Source organism: Elephantulus edwardii, unplaced genomic scaffold (assembly GCF_000299155.1).
Source record: "Elephantulus edwardii isolate Elephantulus edwardi_28Jun2011 unplaced genomic scaffold, EleEdw1.0 scaffold00008, whole genome shotgun sequence".
NCBI classification, from domain to species: Eukaryota; Metazoa; Chordata; class Mammalia; order Macroscelidea; family Macroscelididae; genus Elephantulus; species Elephantulus edwardii.
Window position 1 is genome coordinate 17,922,201 of NW_006399758.1, and position 22,733 is coordinate 17,944,933.

The following is a 22,733-nucleotide window of genomic DNA, read 5'->3' on the forward strand; positions in this document are numbered from 1 at the left end:
AAAATTAATAAAATATAATTATAGAAAAAAAAATAGTGAAACGTCATTCCTCCTAAGACCTCCTTCTCAATTTAAATTCATCAGGTTCAGAACAAAAATCTTCATCTTCCCAAAGACTGCTCCAACTTTTCTCAGGGTGACTATTACTTGCCACAGAGACAAATAAATGTTATCCTTTGTAACTCATCCAGTCAATCACTATCAAGTCTACTTCCCACGTATCTGAAAACACTATTCCCTCTTTGTCATCTGTACTATTCATCATCACAAAGCATAAAGTGAGTCCCATAACTTGTGGGTTCCTAGTGCATATACAGGTTACACTTCACTACAGTATAGTCTATTAAGTGTGCAATAGATTTTTAAAAGTTTGAAATAGTACAGAAATTACCAAAATTTGATACAGAGACAGAACAGAGCATACACTGTTGGGGAAAACAGAATTAAAAGACTTTTTCATAAGATTGCTGCAAACTTTCAATCCATGAAAAATGCAATATCTGCAAAGTACAATAAAATGCAGTCAGGGACCTCTCCAAATTATTGAGAAGCAATGATGTCAGCTTATGGATTAAAATATGCCTAATTCAGGCCTCGGTCTTTTTGATCACTTGCTATGTGTCTAAGAAGTGGACAATGAATAAAGGTGACAGAAGAATTGATGTCCTTGAGCTGTGGTGTTTGAGAAGAGTCCCAGGGACTGCCAAAAGAATATGTCTTGGACAAAATGTAGCCAGAGTGCTCCTTGGAGGCAAAGAAAAAGCTTCGCTTCACATAAATCAGGCATGTTGCCTGAAGAGGCTATTCCTTGGAGAGACACATCATGCTTGAAAAAGTAGAGGGTTGGATAGACAACCAGGTGGATAGACTGCTACAATAGGCTCTAGTGTTTCAGGAAGTGTGAGGATGGCACAGGATGGGAAAGAATTCAGATCTGTTCATAGGATTGCTTTGAGTCATACTCACTGGCATCTAACCACAGCAACAATAATAAAATCAGTAGGTCTCTGTACATGTTTATTTGTGATCTACATATATCCATAAGCAGAATAAAGCACATAGGGGCAACACTGGTATGGAGACTTGTAGACATATTCAAACACCTCACGGCCCAAATGTCCAACCACAAATGAATGGATTAAGAAATTATGGTACTTTCACACAATGGAATACTACAGAGCACACAGAAGCAATAATTTCGTAAATTATTATCCAACTTGGGAGGGACTGGAGAGCATTTGATGAGTCAAATAAGTAAGTCCCACAAGGACAAAAATTGTATAAAACCGTTATTGTAGAATGAGTATAAGGATCCAAGAGGGGTAGGGGAAAGCAAAGGGATGAAGATGTGCAGCAGAAGGGGGGATTAATCATGAGGATGTACAATTTGATGGGGGGGGGTGAGGAAAACTGGAAGAATCTATTCTCAAAATCAATGTATTTGAATTTTATAAATAAACTAGTGTTTTTTTTAAAAAAAAGTTTAGATTTACAGTCTTAGAAGGCAACTAAATCAATTGGCATAGCACAGTTCACAAAGATTATATTCTAAATGCTAATTCGGTGAGTCTCAAAAGCTTGCAAAAGCATCTAAGGTACAACTACTGGACTCTACTCCCACTGAGCAAAAGACAAAGAATACAATCAAAAACTCAAAGGATACAAGCCACATCCTCATCTAACCTGAACTGGAAGATCAGCTTCTAGAAGATAAGCTGCTTCCTAGCTACCACTACCAACTTTTCTGACCAGGAAAACAATAAGGATAGAAGGTGGAGAAAATGCAGAGCAAAATTCAAATTTCTAAAAAAGGGTAGACATACCAGACTGAGAGAAATTACAGGACCCTGGAGACAATGGCCCTAAGAAACCCTTTGAATTTGGAAATGAAATTACTCTTAGAGGTCACCTTGCAATCAAATAACAGAATGGCTTATAAAATAAATAGTGTCAGCTATGAGTACTATGCTTCTTTTAAAAAACAACTATATAAGACCAAATGGTTAAACAAAAATGAAAAAGTAAGAAATGTCAGGGAGCTAAATTAATAGAAACAGAATGAAAATAATGAGAATGGTTATACAATGTGAAAAATTAACTGATGTCATAAAGCAATTTGTATAAAAAACTGTTAAATAAACCAATTTGCTTTGTAATCTTTCACACAAAACTTTTCTCAAAAACTCCACAGTGCAATACTATGGGTAATCTCTAATTATTAGTTAATATTATTATAACTAAAAAGCGAGATGACTCTTTCAAATAACCTGTTTTTTGAACTCTTTAGTCTTTCATTCTTTACCTTACTCAGGAACTACTGATTATTTTGATGTCTGGCAAAGATAAGAGACTCTCTCTCCTGACCTCTGACCCTTAATTCTCTGAATACAGTCAAGCATGTTCATTTAAAAAGTCAACTCATGTGTGAAAAACGAGAATCTTTAACAGCCTTCTGAGTAATGGTTAGGTCTGCCCTTCGGTAAGCAGACAGTCATGTTCAAGTTAAAGGATGACTTTAGTAGTTCTTTCATGTTTCATTTTTAACTTTTTGTGATCTACAGAAAATTCTAAAAATTCTCCAAACAGCTGAAAGGAAAATCCACTTTATTCATTAAATAGGAATGATGTAAGATGTAACAGTTAGGAAAAAGCTATACATAACATTCTTGCACTCCTCCAAGCAAGATTCTATAACTAAAATTTTCAACAAAAGAAAAATTACAACTTTCTTGACAGAAAAGTTAGCATGCCTTCAGGTGGATTCTGATTTCCCAGGACAGAAGAAAACTATTCCATTGGGTTTCTAAAGCTGTACATACTTACAGAAGCAAACTGTCATATCTTTCTTCCAGAAGAGCTGGTGTGTTCAAACTGGCAGCTTTTTAGCAGCCAATGTTTAACCACTAAGCCATTGGGATCAAAATAAGATCAAATAAAACCACATGACCACATGAACCCCTTCCTCTGGTCCTAAATGACTGCCTCCGTATTCACTCTTCTCCAGTCACACTGGCCTGTTAGATGTTCATCAACAGACACACTCCTACCTCAGAGTCTTTGCACTTGCTGTTTCTTCTCTTGCCTAGAATGTTCTCTTGAAATTAACCCTTCATATCCTCCCTCTTCCTTTAACTATTTATCAAAATTTACCTTCTAATGTGACTAGCCTTCATACATAAAATGAAACCATTTAATACTTTCCCTTGTTAGTTAATTCATTCTAAGGAGTCTTAATCACCATCAAACACAATATATGCAGGAATTCTTTTACTGACTAGCTCTCTTCTTATTCAGAAAGAAGCTCCATCAAGACAAAGACTGCATGATTTTTTTCAATGTTTTAGTACTAAATTTCTTTTACTTGAAAGTAGTAAACTTACTAGTCAAAACTTTAGCAAAAGTTCAATAAAAGACCACAGATATAAAATACAACAAAATGTTTAACAGTATAAGCATTCACTATAGTACATTAAAAATAATATCTCTTGGAAATATAAAATAGAAGTGTTCCCAATTCAGATGACCAAACACATTGCTTATATGTAAATTCAGCAGGCAATTAGTTTCTTATTACGTAACGTTAGACTGAAAGACAACTGGTCTAAGAAAAAGAGAGTGCAAAGCAAGAATTGCAGAAATGTTAAATCTCCCATGCTGACTACATAGTATGGGCTCCAAATAGAGAATGAAGAAATGGGAATCAAAGGAAATGCCACAGAAAAAAAATGGGCCAGAAGCATACCAGTGGAATCAGTCATAGTGAAGGTTCGGCTAAATTAGTAGCAAGGTGGAAATGTCAGACATCCTCCAAAAATATAATGTGAGCAAAATGAATGGGCAAGTCATCAAAGCAGATTTCAGGGCAGACAGCAAAAGAAGTATACAGTCACCTCATAATCAATGGTCATCAACACAATGACCTGAGTAATCAGAGGATAATACAGGACAATCATACAGAGGTAAAGACTCACTCTGTTTCTACAAGAAAGTTTTATACTTTTTATAAGTCTAAAATCTAAAAGATCATTAATGTTTTTCTTAGAGACTCTGAGTAACAAATAATTAAAGGAACTAACTATATACCATTTGAATACAAGTAAGTTTTTAATTAGTAATATTAATGATAATTTTTCTATCGAGTAAGATATTAAAACAGTATTATATAATTTAGAGACTATCTTCTGAGTTGTGATGTCAGTAAAAGCATAATACCATAACAAAATATGTATTAACACATGTATCAGCAAATTACACATGGAAAATAAATTCCCAAGCGTAAAAGCAATGGGAGAAATAGAACTTTTTTTAAAAAAAAATACACTGAATCATACTGTATTCTAATATTATAGTACATTAAACAGTAAAATTAAAATTGAAAGTCAAATGTTAAAAGCAAGAGAATTACAACAAAGAAGACAGTTTAATGATACTACCTTTAGCGTAAAAGCATTTGAATACTTGTCAAGCAATGCAATTAAAAAAAATCATCATACCATAAGAACAGCAAAGAAAGATTTTTAAAGCTGTTCAGTCTCATCAGTAATCAATAAAATGAAAATGAGAACATACTACTTTACACTATCAAATTTTCTTAAACGTACAATGCTGTATTACAGTGAAATAGTCACTTTCTGAAAACTAACAAATTAGTACAAACTTTAATGCAGTTAAGTAGCACTTTTTTTCACCAATATTCCCCATTAGAAATTCATATTAAGGAAATAATGAGTTAAACCAAGACTTATTATGTATAAAGTTTACTGTGGTATTATTTCCAACAGCAAAAAAGAAACAAACAGATGATTATTATAGGGCATAAGATTATCAAATATATGAGGGTCATATGAAGTACAATGTTACCATCAAAAATATTCTCAAGGATTAAGTGAAAAAAGGGCATAAAAATGCACACATAGGATAAAAATGCACACATAGGATAAACAAACACAAGGAAATGCTATTCAGCAGTAGAAAAGATGAACCCCAGACACACACAAGCAACAGACAATTCTCAATAAAACAAGAACAACAAACAGAACTTTTGCCTTTAAAGAAAATACGGTAAAGCAGAAGCGCTGGTGCCCAGTATATAAGGAATTGTACTGTCAACCCAAAGGCAACCAGTTTAAACCAGCTGCTAAAAAAAAGAATGATGAGTCATTTTGTCCTGTGTGATCTGCAGCCTCTGAAACCTCACTGGAGTGTCAGCTACGAATTGGTTTTGACTTGATGGTAACTTAAGTTTTTTAAAAAGTCTGATACAAAAGAGTAAATACCATATGGATCTATTTATAGTTCATAGTTTAATGACAGATAAGACAAATCTATAGTGACAGTGTCAGAATAGTGGTTACTTGTGGAAAATGGTCCTTCAATTGCAAAGAGGCATTTTAAAACTTAAAGGGGTGATGAACTTTCTATGACACCCTATGCTGTGATAATTAAACATTAAAAAGTCATCTTATAAGGGGAGCTCTGGTGGCCTAGTGGCAAGGAGCTGCAACTACAATCCCAGAGGCACACAGTTCAAATCCACCAGATGCTCTGCCAGGGAAGGAGGGACAATCTCCTCCTGTACCAGTCAGATCTGATTTGATGGTACACTCACACAAAAATAATAAATTTTTTTTTAAAAAGTCATCTTATAAATAAAGTATAAGTACATATATACATAAATACTAATACTATCAAGACATACTTAAGATTTGGGCACTTCCCCTATTATTATACCTAAATAAAGCATTACAAAGTTAATATAGAAAGAATAATTTTAATTTTGTTAAATATGTGTACCTATGGCAAAGAAAAAAAGAATATAAAGGTTATTGGAACATTTATGCTAGTTAGTGCTAAGACTGCAAATTATTTTTATTTTCTTTTAACATCCTGCATTTTGCATTTCCCCCCTTTCTCCACAATGATCTATGACTTTTATGAGAAGCAAAAAAAAAAACCCAATTCAACTTTATTTTGATATTTTATCAATTTAAAAGAAAATTCTGTCATACTCTGATCATCACAAAACCATGCAATGTCTATAAAGACTTGTAAATCTTTCCTTTCTCCAGAAAATTTCCTAGAGATTATAAACACTCATGTTTGTAATGTGTTACAACAAATCAACACTGTGCTGGTTGGTAAAGAAAGTCACTGGGAAGTCAGCACTAGAATCTGTACTGTGACTTTAAAACTGGGTCCTGCAGTTATCACAGAGCTCACTGCAAAGTTTAAAATTAGCTTTGTAATTCCTTGAAAAAAAATAAAATAAAAAAAATTATTTACTGAAAACTCATGTTGTTAGAACTATTTCACTTTAAATATTTTTGTGAGCCTGATTTACCCAAATTTCATGAAAACTGCTTAAAGTATATTTTATTCCAATGACAATACTCTTAGTTTCAGAAATTTTTATAACATGTATAAAATAATAACATAAGAACAAAACCAAAGGAGATATACAAACCTCTGATTGTACATGCCCCGAAAGTTGTAATTCGCTCTATAATTTGGGAATGGCTTTGGATCTAATGGCCTGTAGATGGCAGGCTCTCCCCTTTTCATAGCAAGGCCATTCAGTTCCACAGTTGGCGTTATACTGCCTGTTCAAAAGAAAGGCACACAAGTGAAATATTTCCACAGTAAATCATGCATGCTACACTTGTAAGACATTTCATTACCATGAAAGAAGGTGGGACCGGATGGTCCATCGGCATGACTCTCTCACTAAGGACTGTCGAAACAAACAAGAACACAATCTGCAACAAAATCTCTTTGATGTTTTTATACTAGTCTAAACATTAATAACCAAAAATCCAACTTATAGTCAAACTATTTCAAAACAATTCTTATTTTTACTATGATTTTAAGAAGTACTGAACTTCAACAACACTTACCCCAGATTGCTATTTAATCAACAAAAATAGCTAATATTTTTTGTTTATACTTTGATTAGCAAACAACAAAACATTCTAAGTTAATAGAGACATCAGTAAAAATTATTAATACAATAACAAAAAAATCATTCTTGAAGATTTTTTCTGGTGAGAATAAAAATTACTTTATTTGTTGCAGGACAAAGTAATGCTCTCTTTAAGTATTTCTTTCATTAAAATGCTACTTAGTTGTAACAAATATGAAAAGATAGACCCATCTTTAAGAACAGATACTGATCATTTACTGATGAAGTGATACAGACTCATTCCTCCTCATTTATGCACATAGTTAAGTTCCAAAGGCTAGGTGGTTAAATGAAACTCTGCAGTAGAAAAAAACAAAGTTTGGTATTACATAGTAAAATGGAGGCTGACTTTATCATTACATAGCTGTCAAATTACATGATTATATTAACTGCCAAGTTACATCATTCATTCTGTAACTGCCAAACCACTGAGAATGATGGCCTAGCCAAACTGACACATAACCTTACATATTATACAGCTAGTGTGACTCTGCTCACACTCACATCTTAGCATTTATTACTGTCAAACATACCTTGTTAAAATGCAAAGTACTAAATAGTGGATTTTTTTACTATTGTCATAAATACAAAATGTTGGCTAAGAAGAAACTTATCAACTAATTCAGGGCAAGGTAAAAGGAGAGAGATGGGAAACAAGACTGACCATTAAAATCAAGTATGCTGTTCTTGGGTCATTTCCAACTCAGAGCAATCCCATGAGTCAGTTTCTTAATGGCTATAATCTATGGAACTAGACGGATTAACACAGTGACTAATACAAAGGATTTGAGAATGACAGAGATTTTAAGAATGGTGCAATATAGGGCAAGTTTCAAATCTGGTGGTCATGGGGTCATGGGATCATGGGGTCATGAGGTTGCAGTGAGTCACTTGACAGCATCTAACAATAGCAACAAGGGAGCTCTCATGGTCTAGTGGGAAGAAGCTGCGCTGCAATCCCAAAGGTGGGCCCTCTGCCTCTCTGCGGAAGGAGAGGCAGTCTCCTCTCATTTGATTAACTTCCTCTGAAAACCCACCAGAGGGTCAGTTCTGACTCGATGGTGCATAGCAACAGCAGTAACAGCAACAACAATCTACGGAAGCAGATCTTCCAGGCTTTTTCTTTCAGGGTGATATCTGATGGATTTAAAATGCTAGGTATTGGGGAGCTCTGGTGGCCTAGTGGCAAGGAGCTGCAACTACAATCCCAGAGGCACACGGTTCCAATCCACCAGATGCTCTGCCAGGAAAAGGAGGGACAATCTCCTCCTGTACCAGTCAGATCTGATTTGATGGTACACTCACACAAAAATTAAAAAAAAAAAAAAGCTAGGTATTGACAATTGTTGACGCTAGTATCGAGTAAGCAAATTTACTCTGAGAAGAATGGGAATCCCAGAACACTTGATCGTTCTAATGCGAAACCTATACTTGTACCACGGGGCAGTCGTCAGAACAGAGCAAGGGAACACTGCATGGTTCAAAATTGGGAAGGGCGTATGCCAGAGATGCATCCTATCTCCATACCTTTTCAACCTATATGCAGAACAGATTATCTGGGAGGCTGGGCTCTATGAGGAGAAATGTGGGGTCAAGACTGCTGGACGATTTATCAACAATCTGTGTTATGCAGATGGCACAACCCTGCTTGCTGAAACTGAAGAGGACCTGAAGCACCTGCTGCAGAGGTTCAAGGACTGCAGCCCCCAATATGGATTGAGGCTCAATGTCAAGAAGACAAAGATTCTCACCACTGGACCAACTGGCAGCATCAGGATGGATAGTGAAGAGACTGAGATTTTTCACAGCTCTAGTTTGCTTGGCTCCACAGTCAACAGTCTTGGCACCAGTAGCCAGGAAATTAAAAGGTGCATTGCCATGAGAAAGTCTGCTGTTAGGGACCTCTCCAGAAGAGCAATGGTGTCTCCCTGGAGACTAAGGTGCGTTTGATACAGGCCATGGTCTTCGCAATCACTTGTTATGCATCAGAGAGTTGGACAATGACCAAGGAGGACAGAAGGAGAATTGATGCTTTTGAGCTGTGGTGCTGGAGAAGAGTATTGAGAATACCATGGACTGCTAGGAAAACAAACAGATTCATCCTGGAAAGGGTTAAACCAGGTGGCTCCTTGGAGGCAAGGATTCTGAGGCTCCGTCTGACATACTTTGGGCATGTTGTGAGGAGAGACCGGTCCTTGGAGAAGGACATCATGCTTGGGAGGGTGGAGGGACAGTGCAGGAGGGGAAGGCCTTCTATGAGATGGATTGATTCAGTGACTGGGATAATCAGGATGGGAGTGTCAGAAACAGTGCGATTGGCGCAGGACAGAGCAGAGTTTAAGGCTGTTGTACATAGGGTCGCTATGAGTCGCAAGCGACTCGACGACGGCACATAACAACAACAACAACATTCTACTTTTATTCTAGTATTACATATGTCTGAAAAGCCACATATTAAAAAATGGAATATGTGAGAGGAAGAATGGTCTGAATGGGTATATGATTAGGCATTGTATGTATGACAACAATATGGAACAAGAGGTGCATTACAAAGTGGCCTGAGAGAGGGGGAAATTAAAAGGGAGAGGGAGGAAATGTGAAAACAATGAATGAATAAATAAAAATAATAATACACATGGGGGAAAAAAGAAATAGCAAATTATGAGACTGCCTCAGAAACAATCCCACTTATACAAATAAAAATTTTACAATGGAATCTAAAATAATTATGTCGTTATTTTTATGTAAGTTCTTTTACACCTCATGTATATATACAGCAAACTACAAAGTCATATAAAGCTCTTCTAGAAAGTAAAATCTATTTTCAATATATATATTGTATTTCTTTTCATTCCATCTGTCATACCATACATTCAGATACCAACATCAAGAAAACAAAGATTCTCCCCACTGGCCAATTTGCAGCTTCATGATAGATGGTGAAGAGATTGTTAACAGCTTTAGTTTGCTTGGCTCCACAATCAACACTCTTGATATCAGGAGCCAGGAAATTTAAAAGATTAATTGCACTGAGAAAGTCTGCTGTCAGAAACCTCTCCAAAGTACTGAAGAGCAATGATGTCAGTCTGGAGACTAAGGTGTGCCTGATTTGGGCTATAGTCTTTGCTATTACTTGCTATGCATCAGAAAGTTGGACAATGACTAGGGATGACAGAAAGAAAATTGATGCCTTCGAGCTGTGATGCTGAAGAGTACTGAATATACCATGGATTGCTAGAAGAAAAAACAAGTTTGTCCTGGAGAGGGTTAAACCAGGCTCCTCCTTGGAGGCAAGGATTCTTGAAGCTTTGTCTGACATAATATGGACATACTGCAAGGCAGGACCAGTCCCTTGGAGAGGGACGTCATGCTTGGAAGGCTGGAGGAACAGTGCAGAAGAGGAAGCCCCTTGATGAGATGCACTGACTCAGTGATGGAGTAATGGGATATGTGTGTCAGAGACAATAAGATTGGCACAGGATAGAGCAGGGTTTAGGGCTGTTGTACATACGGTCGCTTACGAGTCGCAGGCACATAACAATAACATCCAAAAATGAGCCCACTCACATAGCAGCTGAGAAAGCAAGGGTGATACAAAATCTCAGCAAAGCGGTAATAGAGTTTTATATAAAAACACAATCAGCACCCAGGTTATAAGAAACCCATCATGAGTCAACAAAGCACCCATTTTCTTTCCCCCCAAAGAACTCACATAAAACCAAAGAAGAATATAACCAAGATTTAAAAGAAATGAAAAATGAATGAAGAGAAAGCAGGGGATAAAGATTAAAGATAGAAAAGACGGCAAGGAAAAATTTACAGGGTGAATACTAACTCCAATTAGTCCAAATCCCTGATTTAATACATATGTTTATAACAGAGTGAGCAGAAAAGCATAATGGGATTATCTTTTCTTTCTATTTTACGGAGGGATAGGAAAATGCACAATAAACTATTACATATATAACCTCATATGACCATAATTCCACTAATGAACACAAAACATTTCATCACAACAATGCTCCTTCATGCCTCTTCCAAGTCTGACTTCTATCACCACAAATTAGTTTTGTCTATTCTTCATGTGTGAATAGTTATTTTCTCCTTACGTTGTTTCACACAACAATGATTTTTCTGCATACATATTTCAAATGTTTTTATTACTGTATAGTATTTCACTGAATTATTATAACACAGCTGGTTCATCCATTCTGCTTTTTTGATTGTTTACAGTTTAAGGCTATCATGAATAAAACTGCACTGGACAATTTTTATCAATCTTTTAGAAAAATGTGTCCATTTCACTTGGGTACAAGCATAGCAGCAGAACTACTGGGTTATAGTTTTTGCATTTAACTTAATCAGGAAAAAAAATAAAAATGAAATTGCCTAAAAAGGTTCCAAACTAACTCAGAACAATGTGCACTTAAGTCTAAATTTCTCTAATTTCAAAAAGATTTCAGTTCATTTCAGCTAGTCATGCAAGATTTATGTTACTTTGAATCCTACTTTATATTAATTATACTCACGATTACCCAAAATTAAAGAGGAAGAGAGCCTTGCAAACTTGGAAGACTTTATCCTTTAATAATAGTAATAGGAAACAAATATGTTTCAACTATCAGTGAGGTAATTTTGAATGCATTAGTGAAATTCATTGTGTCTGCAACCCAAACTTAAAACTGGATTTTTTTTCCCCAAGGTAATATAGTATTAAACTGTTTTTACTTAATATTCCCCATGGAAAAGCTGTCTTTACATCTTCTATGTCAAGTAGAAGCCTACAAAGTAAATAGGCTATAAATTTAATACAATGAAACTTCAAAAAGATATACATACAGCTTTACACTTGGAAACTGAAATGTGCAATAATTTCATTTTGCACAGTATGATGCATTTCAGGACAACCATAAGCTTGTTTTTCGTGACATAGAAACAGTTATATTAAACAAACCTAGGGGTTTGGGTGCTGTTTTTTTTTCTAAATTGATTAATGTGTGGTAATTGAAAATTTTTCTGAAAAGGTAAACTAGTTTTTAAAACCTATGGCCTCCAAAGGTGGGTCTCCCTCCACTCTGGAAGCCAGCCAGCTAAGCCAGCAGGATGTTTGGTGGCTCCTCTTGGTGGCAGTCAGGCAAGGGAACTTTCTGGGGTCTTTTGTTCTTTGTGTTACTGTCCTTTTTGGCCTCCAAAGGCTGGTGGGCGGCCCTGACCCCTAGAGTAAGGGTAATTAAGAGTGGGGTCGAGCCTACTCCAGGCCCTAGTTTCAAATTCCACCAGGCCCTCAGGCCTGTGGCCCTCAGGGTTGCCTTTGTTTTTGGTGAAACATTCTTTAGGTAGTGCAACCCTGGTATGTCCACTTGCTGTACAGAGGTAACTCGTTGTTGATGTGAAGCTAAATACTGTTATCTATGGTGGACAGTGTTTGGTGAAGCTCCCCGATTAAAGCAAGCTTGAAAGCAGGAGTGGCATTCGCTCAGGTGAATTAACTTCTGTCCCACTGCATTACAACTTCTAAACTAAGGTTTTAGATGCAACAGTGTGAAGTGAATCCCAGCTTTAACGCTTGATTCTCAACACTAGTCCACTGGCATTTAAAGCCGGGTGAAGGCTAAACTGGATTTTTAAGTAAGAGGAAGTCTTGCATTAAAATGTATTCTGATCATTTAAATAAATAAACATTCCAATCTAAATTCCTTGTCTGAAAGTTAGGCTGCAGTACTTTTCTTCAACAGAAACTTGTCTTTACAAAGGAGGCTAGAAGAAAAAACAGGGCAGCATAAACTAGGCTGATAAGATTTCAACCTTTAGAACAAAGTTCTCTAACTGCTTCAGACAGAACAAGACTGACATGCTCACTTACATACATCTTCTTTATCCACACAGACTAAAGACCTCCAAAAAGACAAGACTAGCATTAAACTATTAATCCTCAGCCTAGATATAAGCAACATCATGACAGGTGGAGAAAAGACTGGAATTGTCAACAATTTCACCTTACTTGGATACACAATCGACATCCATAGTGACAGCAGTCAAGGAATCAAAAGACATGCTGCATCAGGAAAACCAGTTATCAAAGACCTTTCCAAAGTGTCAGTTGAAAAATTAAGTGCAACTATGTCAGGGACCACCCCAGAGTGCTGAAAAGTAATGATGTCTGTCTACAGACAAAGGTGTGCCTAATCCAGGTCATGGTCCTCGCAATTACATATTATGCTTCAGAGAGCTAGACAATGACTAAGGATGACAGAAGAATTAATGCCTTAGAGTTACAGTGCTGGAGAAGAGTCTTGAACACACCATGGACTGCCAAGAAAATAAATAGGTCTGTCTTAGAGAGGATGAAACCAAGTCTCTCCTTGGAGGCTAGGATTTTGAAGCTCCATCTAACATACTTTGGGCAAGTGGCCAGGAGAGATCGGACCTTAAAGAAGGACATCATGCCCTGTAGGGCAGAGAGACAACACAGAAGAAGACCCCAGATGCGATGGATGGAAACAGTATCTGGGGCAATGGGAGTTGGTGTGTTGGAATTAGTGAGACTGGCTCAGGACAGTGAAGGGTTCAGAGCTTCTGTACATAGGGTCACTACAGGTCACAGGCAACTCAATGCCACATAACAACAACAACAACATACTATATTGGTTGTTTTCTTTAAGCCTCTTGTTTAGAGTCAACAAGACCTCGAGAAGGGCCTCTGTATTTAAAAGTCAGTTTTTACGATTTTTTTGAGGAACAGTTTTCTAAGTGGTACAGTACTCTTCTGTCAATATGTTGTACTGAGGTGGTTGTGGTGCCATTGGAGTGTCAAGGTTGACAGTATTTGATGGAGCTCCCAATTTAAGACAGATTTGAAGTAGAAGTGGCATCTACTTCCTAAACAACATGCCTCTGGAAACTCTATGAACTTTGAGAAACAATGATAGTTATAGTAAGTTTTCAGGTCTTTTGTCGCTAGGATCACTATGAGTTATGTTCAACTCAACAGCAATTAACAACAACAAGCTCTGGCCTTTCAAATTACTTCCTATTCTTGTTGAAGTTGGACAATGTATAAGGAAGACAGAAAAATAACCAATGCCTTTGAATCATAGTACTGGATAAGATTAGTGAACATCTCATAGACTTCCAAAAGAACAAACAAGGCTGTCTTGGGGAAAGTACACTATAGAGGCAAGAATGGACTAAATTCCTCTCACATACTTTGAGCATGATGCTAGGAGGGGCCAGTCCTTAGAAAAGGCTGTCATGCTGAGAAAGGTGATGGGTCAGAGAAAGAAAGATTCTGAATGAAATGAATTGACACAGTTACTATAACAATGGGTTTGAGCACATCAGTGACTATGAGGATGGCACAGGATAGTGCAAGGCTCAGATTCACTGTACATAGGATTATAATGAACAGTTCACTGTTAATAGGATTGTTATAAGTCGATTTGATGGCACCGAACATTAAATGTCTCCAGGTAATGCTAACTACCACTGTTTTCAGCATACATTTTTCAGTGTTCAATGTTTTCAGTGTACAATAGTTGGAGTCTAGGTTGCAAAGCATGAGCATTATACAGAAATCCTCATATATTATAAGGCTTAGAGCTGACACTGTCAACTAAACTTATAATCAATCTTCAGTAAGCTTCTGGATTTAGTAATGGAAATTTCTATTTATCAGTGATTAAGTATAAAAAGGCTAACTAATTATGTACATAAATATACATAATAATTTTTCATTCCTCCATGTGACAGGCCAAACAAAACTGTTCCAAATAATCTTCAAAGACTTACATATTACATATATGTGAGAAAAGAGCTTTGTATAAAATCAGAAAAGTCCCTGGTACATAGTAGTAATTCAGTAAATATTTGTTAAAAGAATGGATTTATTAATCAGGGCTTCTAAGGCCAGTTTGGAAAATACAAGGTGACTCTGGAACATTGTATTATTAAACCAGGAAGGAAAAAGCATCCAACGATTGAGAGGAAAATTTCAGAAGAACACAGAAGTCAACATGAAGAGACTGTACCACTAGCCAAATAGGAGATTTAATTATAAGCATCAAAACAAGTAATTATAGATTTAAGTCTTTAAGTAAATTATGAATCTGTAATCAATGGTTGTTAAATCTGGCAGGTAAAAAACAATGAGGAATACCATACTGACAGAGATTTAAAGTAGCTCAGAAATACTTACTCATTACCTTTTATTTTAAAAATTAAACATATTTTATCATTAACTTTACAGTTGAGAAACTTAGCAGACATGCTTTTCACTGAATAATGAAAGCCATCACTAATGAGACAAATCAGTATGGCCATCTCCTGACAAAAAGCACAGAAATAAGCATGAGGGTGATATGATTAAATGGTATAAAAACCAAGAGGAAGCATCAGAGAAGTTCAACTGAGGGACATCTACAAAACATGTAGCATGTAATATTTAAAAATACTGAGTATATACAGGACAAGAAACACTGAGGTCCTGTTCTAGACTGAAGAATAGAAGAGGAGTAAAAATATAACATGATCTTTGGAAACTGGGACACTCCTTAAAATCCTAATGGGGCATGTATTCATCCCATATTTACTCCCTGATAAGAAAGTATTCTTGTATGTAAAGTGGTATCTTACCTATAATTTTTTAAAACTGGTTAAGAAATGTTAACCATCGGGGGAACAGGGTAAAGGGTCTATAAACATAATATAAACTATATCTGTAAATTTTACATAAATCTGAAATTAGTTCTCCCTTAGAAGTTAAAAGAAATAAAAGAAAGTATTTTGTTGGTATACTTCTAACTAACAGAGTAAGGCACATTGTTGTTGTTGTGTTGTTATGTGCCATCGAGTCATTTGCGACTCATACCGACCCTATGCACAACAGCCCTAAACCCTGCTCTATCCTGCGCCAACCGCACCGCCTCTGACACACCCATCCGGATTACCCCAGTCACTGAATCAATCCATCTCATAGAGGGTCTTCCCCTCCTGTGCTGTCCCTCCACTCTCCCAAGTATGATGTCCCTCTCCAAGGACCCATCCCTCCTGGCAACATGTCCAAAGTATGTCAGACAAAGCCCCAGAATCCTTGCCTCCAAGGAGTAGCTTGGTTTAATCCTCTCCAAGATGAATCTGTTTGTTTTCCTGGCAGTCCATGGTACATTCAGTACTCTTCTCCAGCACCACAGCTCAAAAGCATCAACTCTCCTTCTGTCCTCCCAAGTCATTGTCCAACTCTCTGATGCATAACAAGCGATTGCAAAGACCATGGCCTGTATCAGGCGCACCTTAGTCTCCAGAGAGACACCGCTGCTCCTGAGTACTTTAGAGAGGTCCCTAACAGCTGACTTTCCCATTATGTTGGTTTTTTTTAACTCAGGAGTGACCCCATGTGATAAGAGTTAATCTGCCTCTGTAGGGTTCCTAGGTTTTAGTCTTTTCAGGAACAGACTGTCAGGTCTTTGAACCATGAAGTTGCTGGGTGAGTACAAACTGCCAACATTACCTATCCAACATGTTATCAGGGCTCCTTATGGATCTGTAAATCTAGAATATATAAGAACTTTACAAGTCAATAAAAACAGACAACGCAGGTTTTTGTTTTGCTTCTCAAAGTGGACAAATTCTTTCAACCAGTACATTATAGTAGAGAATATCCTAACGTTAACAGGCATTAAGAAGAGGTGTTCACCTAATTTAGTCATTTTTGTTGCTGTTGTTAGGTACTATAACATTAACGATGACTCACAAACTACCCAATGGACAACAGATCTGAACTTTGCCCTATCCTGCCCAACCCTCACAAGTTTTCATATGCTTGAGCCCATTGTTACAGTCACTGTGACAATCCATCTTGTCAAAGGTCTTCCCCTCCTCTGACCCTCCACTTTTCCCAGCATGATGTCATTATGGAAATACAAATTGAAACCACAATAAGTTGTTACAATGACATAAAAAAAAACAGCTACTAATTTTGAAAACTGAAGTTACTAAATGTTGATAAGGACATGGAAAACACTCCTATGAAGTGAAGGTGCAGTAACACTTTATGCATTAATGCTGAACATATGCAAAACCTATGACTCACCCTTCTACTCCTAGGTGTTCCCAAGGGAAACACAAATGTATAAGAATATTCACAACAATATTATTTTAACAATTCCAAACCAGAAACAACCCAAATGTTCATCAATCAAATAATGAATAAGTTTTGGCACCTTTATGGAGTCAAGTAGTACACAGCAATAAAGTACTACACTGCTACACATAGGATTGTCACACACCCTGAGTTTAAAAAAGCTATCACAAGATTATATGTATGATCTAACAAGCACACAAAATTAATGTAAAATGGCAGAAATCAAAACAGTGGTTTCCCTTGAAATTGTTTAACCCCCAAAACTGGCTTGAGAAAGACTGTGAGCTATTGGTCTATTCGTCAATCTCTACATTTGTAATTTGTATACTCATCTCCACATAATGTTCTGTTTTATTTTAAATGTTTGCCTGAATCCTTTCATCTCAATACAACAAGCAGTAATGGAAATCATTAGCTACACTGGCCTTTCAGACTTTCACCTGCTTCCTTTTTCTGACTCCTTAGCAGTTTCCTTCCTATTCCAGCCCTCTAAATGGGGTTTTGGCCCAGCGCTCAGCCATCACTGTTATACATAAGTCTGACTTTTTTTCTGTCTTCTTTTCTCACTCATCAACTATGGCAATTGTTTCCCAATTCATCTCTATACTTTTAGTACCTTCCCACTTCATTCACATGTCAAACTCAACTTAAAAGGTCACCTGCTTATAAATTTAAACAATTCCCCAATAGCTCTAATCTACATCTCCTGTTTTAACTCTCACAAATAACTTAGCTACTCTGATTACAACCATCTGTTGTTGTTGTTGTTGTTGTTGTTGTTAAGTGCCGTCAAGTTGCAGATGACTCATGGCAACCCTATGAACAAAAGACCTGAGCACTAAAATCATCTACAAAAGTAATTTTTTAAGGAAAGCCATTGTCGATGTTCCAAGAGAATGTCATTCCTTAGAGGAGTTCCCAGTCTAGAACATTCTTTCCTTTCCTCTATACCTGCCCAATATGCCTTTATACTTCATCTAAATTACTTCAATCCATGTTTATGATAACCTAGAACATTAATAGCACTTATCATTCACTTGTGGAGATTATCTTTACTATTAAGTTTTGTGTTTATGTATAAGACTAAAAGAATTTACCTGAAAAGGACAGTGTCTTTTCTCACTGTCTCTGACATACCTGCCCCCATAACCCCAGTCACTGTGTCAATTCACCTCACTCAAGGTCTTCCTGTGTCATACTGTTCTTCCACCCTTCCAAACATGATGTCCTTCTCCAAGGAATGGTTTTTCTGCACAACATACCCAAAATATGTAAGATGGAGTTTCTAAATCCTTGCCTCCAAGGAGTGGCTTGATTTCACCCTTGTTTTCTTGGCAAGCCACAGTATGTACTCTTCCATACTCTTCTCCAGCACCACAACTCTCAAATCTCCATCCCATCAATTTGCAGTCAAGCATGTGAATGGTCTGCATTACTCAGGGAATCCAAATACATAAAAGCATGCAATTAACAAATACTGATGGTGATGTGATATCCATGATCAGTTGTTGTTGTTGTTGTTGTTATGTGCCGTCGAGTCGCTTGCGACTCATAGCGACCCTATGTACAACAGCCTTAAACTCTGCTCTGTCCTGTGCCAGTCGCACTGTCTCTGGCACTCCCATCCCGATTATCCCAGTCACTGAATCAATCCACCTCATAGAGGGCCTTCCCCTCCTGCGCTGTACCTCCACCCTCCCAAGCATGATGTCCTTCTCCAAGGACCGGTCTCTCCTCACAACATGTCCAAAGTATGTTAGAGGGAGCCTCAGAATCCTTGCCTCCAAGGGGCCACCTGGTTTAACCCTTTCCAGGACAAATCTGTTTGTTTTCCTAGCAGTCCATGGTATTCTCAATACTCTTCTCCAGCACCACAGCTCAAAGGCATCAATTCTCCTTCTATCCTCCCTGGTCACTGTTCAACTCTCTGATGCATAACAAGTGATTGCGAAGACCATGGCCTGTATCAGACGCACCTTAGTCTCCAGAGAGACAGCATGATCAGTAGGGGGAAAAAAATCAAAGTAGAATGGCTCTATCAACTACAAATTTAAATTAATTTTTTCCCTTTATATAAGAATACTATAATCAGTTGAAGACAAGTAAGGAAACTAATAATAAAAAAGCTTTGTTGTTGTTAGGTGCTGTCAAGTCGAGCATGACTCATAGTGACCCTATGAACAAAAGATCTGAATCCTATTCTATTCTGTTCCACCCTCCTACTTCCTGATACAGAAGATGCCATTGCAGCAGTTGCCATGTCAATCCACCTGGCTAAAGGTCTTCCTCTCCTTCGCTGAACCTTCACCCTCTCCAGAAGAATGTCCCTCTTCAAGGACTAGCACCTCCTAGCAACAGGCCCAAAGTATGTGAGGCAAAGCCTCATCATTCTTGCCTCCAAAGAGCACACTGGCTGCACCATCCCCAAGACACATGTTTGTTCTCTTGGCCGTCCATTGGATATTCAGTCCTCTTCTCCAACAACACAGCTGAAAGGCATCAATTATTTTCTTTTCATCTTTATTCACTGTCCAGCTCTCAAATACATAGCAAGTAACCAGGAAGAACTGAATCAGACGCATCTTATGATTATCTGATTCAAAGTGGCCAAAGCTGGTCCATCTCTTCTCAGTAATGCCTATTATGCCGATATCCATGCATTCCATTTCATTTTTAACTGTTTCCAGTTTTCCAGTATTCAAGCTATGTACAATCCATGTTCTAATTGTTAAACGATGTTTGTTATGGTTTTTCCTCATTTCAACTAACTTCCAATATAAGCTCTACCGCTAAACTATCCTCTTTCTTTAGTGTTCAGAGGTTTTTCGAAAGCCTGTCATTTGGGAAATAGGCACATCCTAGTCTGTATTATCAGGAAGCTCCACCAAAACTTGTCCCCATGGGTAACCCTTATGGCATGTGACACACCAACGGCACAGATTTCACTATTACAGCAACCCCAAGTTATCTCAGTACAGAAAACAGGTAAGTGCTGAACCACTTAGAACAATGCTCCCTCCAAACAAAATTAACACCAGGCACAGCACACTGTGGAATTTGAATAAGTAGATTATATTTTCCAAGCATGCATAATATCAGATATCTCATTTTACTGTACTACACAAATATTTCTATTACATATTAAAAAGAACTCTATACCAAGTATATCTATCAGCATCACTTTTTCCCACAGTCTCTGCTCACTTCCTGTCTCTGTATTAGAGTTTGGTAATTTTTGCAATATTTCAAACTTTCATAATGCTAATATATACCTAATATATGTAAAGTGTAAACATAACTTTTATATGCATTGGGAAAAGAAAAAAATCCTATGGCTGGCTTTCACTTTATTACTGTGACCTGATATTCACTTTATTACTGTGACCTGAAACGGGAACTAAACCCACATCTCCAAAGTGTGCCTTTAAAAAAGAAGTGTGTGCGTGTGTTATTTAATTATAAACATAGGAACTATAGTTAAATAAATCACTATTTTTTTACATTTTTTTTTAAGATTTTTTTTTATTATTAATTTTAGTGAAAGTTTACAGAGACTTTTCTAATTAGCAGGTATCATGTCTGTTTCAATTACAAAAATGCACAAGACAATATTAGTCAGAAGACTGAGTTAATAAATTAATAAATGAATAAATGGATGTTTGGTTTTTACTAAACTTACATTGCTGCTGTTGTTAAGTGCCAAGTCGTGTACAGCTCATGGCAACCCTCTGAACAACTGATCTGAACCCTGTTCTATCTTGTGCCGTCCTCATCATCTCTGACATGTCCGAGCCCACTGGGGCAGTCACTGTGCCAATCCATCTTGTCAATTATCTTACTCTCTTTCACTGAGCCTCTTCCACATTTCCAAGTATGATGTTCATTTCCAAAAAACAACCTTTCCTAGTAACATGCCCAAAATATGTGAGATGAAGCTTTGTCATCCTTGCCTCCAAGGAGCATTCTGGTTGCACTTTCTCCAAGAAATATCTGCTCTTTTGGCTGTCCACAGAATAATCAGCATTCTTCTCTAAAACCACAATTGAAAGGCATCAACTCTTCTTGTGCCATCCTTAGACACTGTCCAAATCTCAGATGCATAGCAAGTAATGGAAAATGCCATGCCCTGAGTCAGGCACTCCTTGTCTTCACCTGACATCATTGCTCCTCAGAAAGTTGGAGAGGTCCCTGACAGCCAGCTGCACTATGTCTTTCGATCTCCTAACAACTGATACCAACTATTGTTTGTGGATCGAAGTAAGATGAAATTATTAACAATTTCAATATTTTTCCCATCATGATGTTATCGATCCAATGGTGAGGATTATTGTCTACTTGATGTTGAGATGCAATCCATATTAAAGCCTGCAATCTTTGAGCTTCTGCAGTATGTCAAGCCCTTCTCACATTCAGCAAGAAAGGCTGTGTCATCTGTATAAAACAGGTTGTTAATAAGTCTTCCTCCCTTGCTAAGCCACAGTCTTCTTCATAGAAATCAGATTCTCAATTATTTGCTAACCATACAGGTTGCATTGTTATTGTTCAATTGTTGTTGTTGTGTACTGTCAAGTCATAACCAACCCATAGTTGACCCTCTCATGGGTTTTCAGAGGCAGTAAATCCCATGGGAGGAGACTGTTCATCTTTCTCCCATGGAGCAACTAGTGGATTTGAACTGTGTGCCTTCAGGATCGTAGTGCAGAATCTTACCATTAGGCCATCACATCTCTCTATGGAGAAAGGATACAACCCTGACACACATCTTTCCTGATTTTAAACCATGGAGGATTCCCTTGCTCTGTTCAGACAATAGGTATAAGGACTTTATAATGCTGATTTTTATCAGTTAATACTCTTTGCATTAACACGTCTGTCTCTTCCTAATAGATGTTGTTGTTGTTGTTGTTGTTGTTATGTGCCGTCAAGTTGCTTGCTACTCAAGAGCGATCCTATGTACAATAGCTCTAAACTCGGCTCTGTCCTGTGCCAATCGCATTGTCTCCAATACATCCATCCCAATTACCCCAGTCCAGGCTGGGTTTAGAAGGGGTCGTGGTACTAGGGATATTGTAGGTAGTATTATATGGATCTTAGCTGAAAGCAGGGAATACCAGAGGAATGTATATCTGTGTTTCATTGACTATGCAAAGGCATTTGACTGTGTGCATCATAACAAACTGTGGTTGACTCTGAGAAGAATGGGAATCCCAGAACACTTGATCATGCTAATGAGAAACCTATACTTGAACCAAGAGGCAGTCGTCAGAACAGAGGAAACACTGCCTGGTTCAAAATTAGGAAGGGTGTAACGCCAGGGATGTGTCCTATCTCCGTACCTTTTCAACCTGTATGCAGAACAGATTATCCGGGAGGCTGAGTTCTATGAGGGAAAATGTGGGATCAAGATTGGTGGAAGATCTATCAACAATCTGCGATATGCAGATGATACAATCCTGCTTGCTGAAACTGAGAAGGACCTGAAGCACTCGCTGCAGACGATCAAGGACTGCAGCCTCCAATATGGATTGAGGCTCAATGTCAAGAAGACAAAGATTCTAACCACTGGGCCAATTGGCAGCATCAGGATGGATGGTGAAAAGATTGAGATTGTTCACAGTTTTAGTTTGCTTGGCTCCA

The 22,733-nt window shown here is 37.5% G+C and overlaps 1 protein-coding gene across 4 annotated transcripts in view; it reads right to left on the reverse strand.

Annotated features, from left to right (window-relative positions):
* The window catches only part of STAU2 (staufen double-stranded RNA binding protein 2), a 380,463-nt gene that overhangs the window by 306,627 nt on the left and 51,103 nt on the right, over positions 1–22,733 (reverse strand). For 3 of the 4 annotated variants that reach the window (XM_006880466.1, XM_006880468.1, XM_006880467.1), the window contains one exon: positions 6,464–6,599. The exons of the other annotated variant lie outside the window; for it this stretch is intronic. In XM_006880466.1, coding sequence (XP_006880528.1) covers positions 6,464–6,599 — 136 coding nt within the window. The remainder of the gene's footprint in view (positions 1–6,463; positions 6,600–22,733) is intronic. 4 annotated transcript variants of the gene reach the window in all.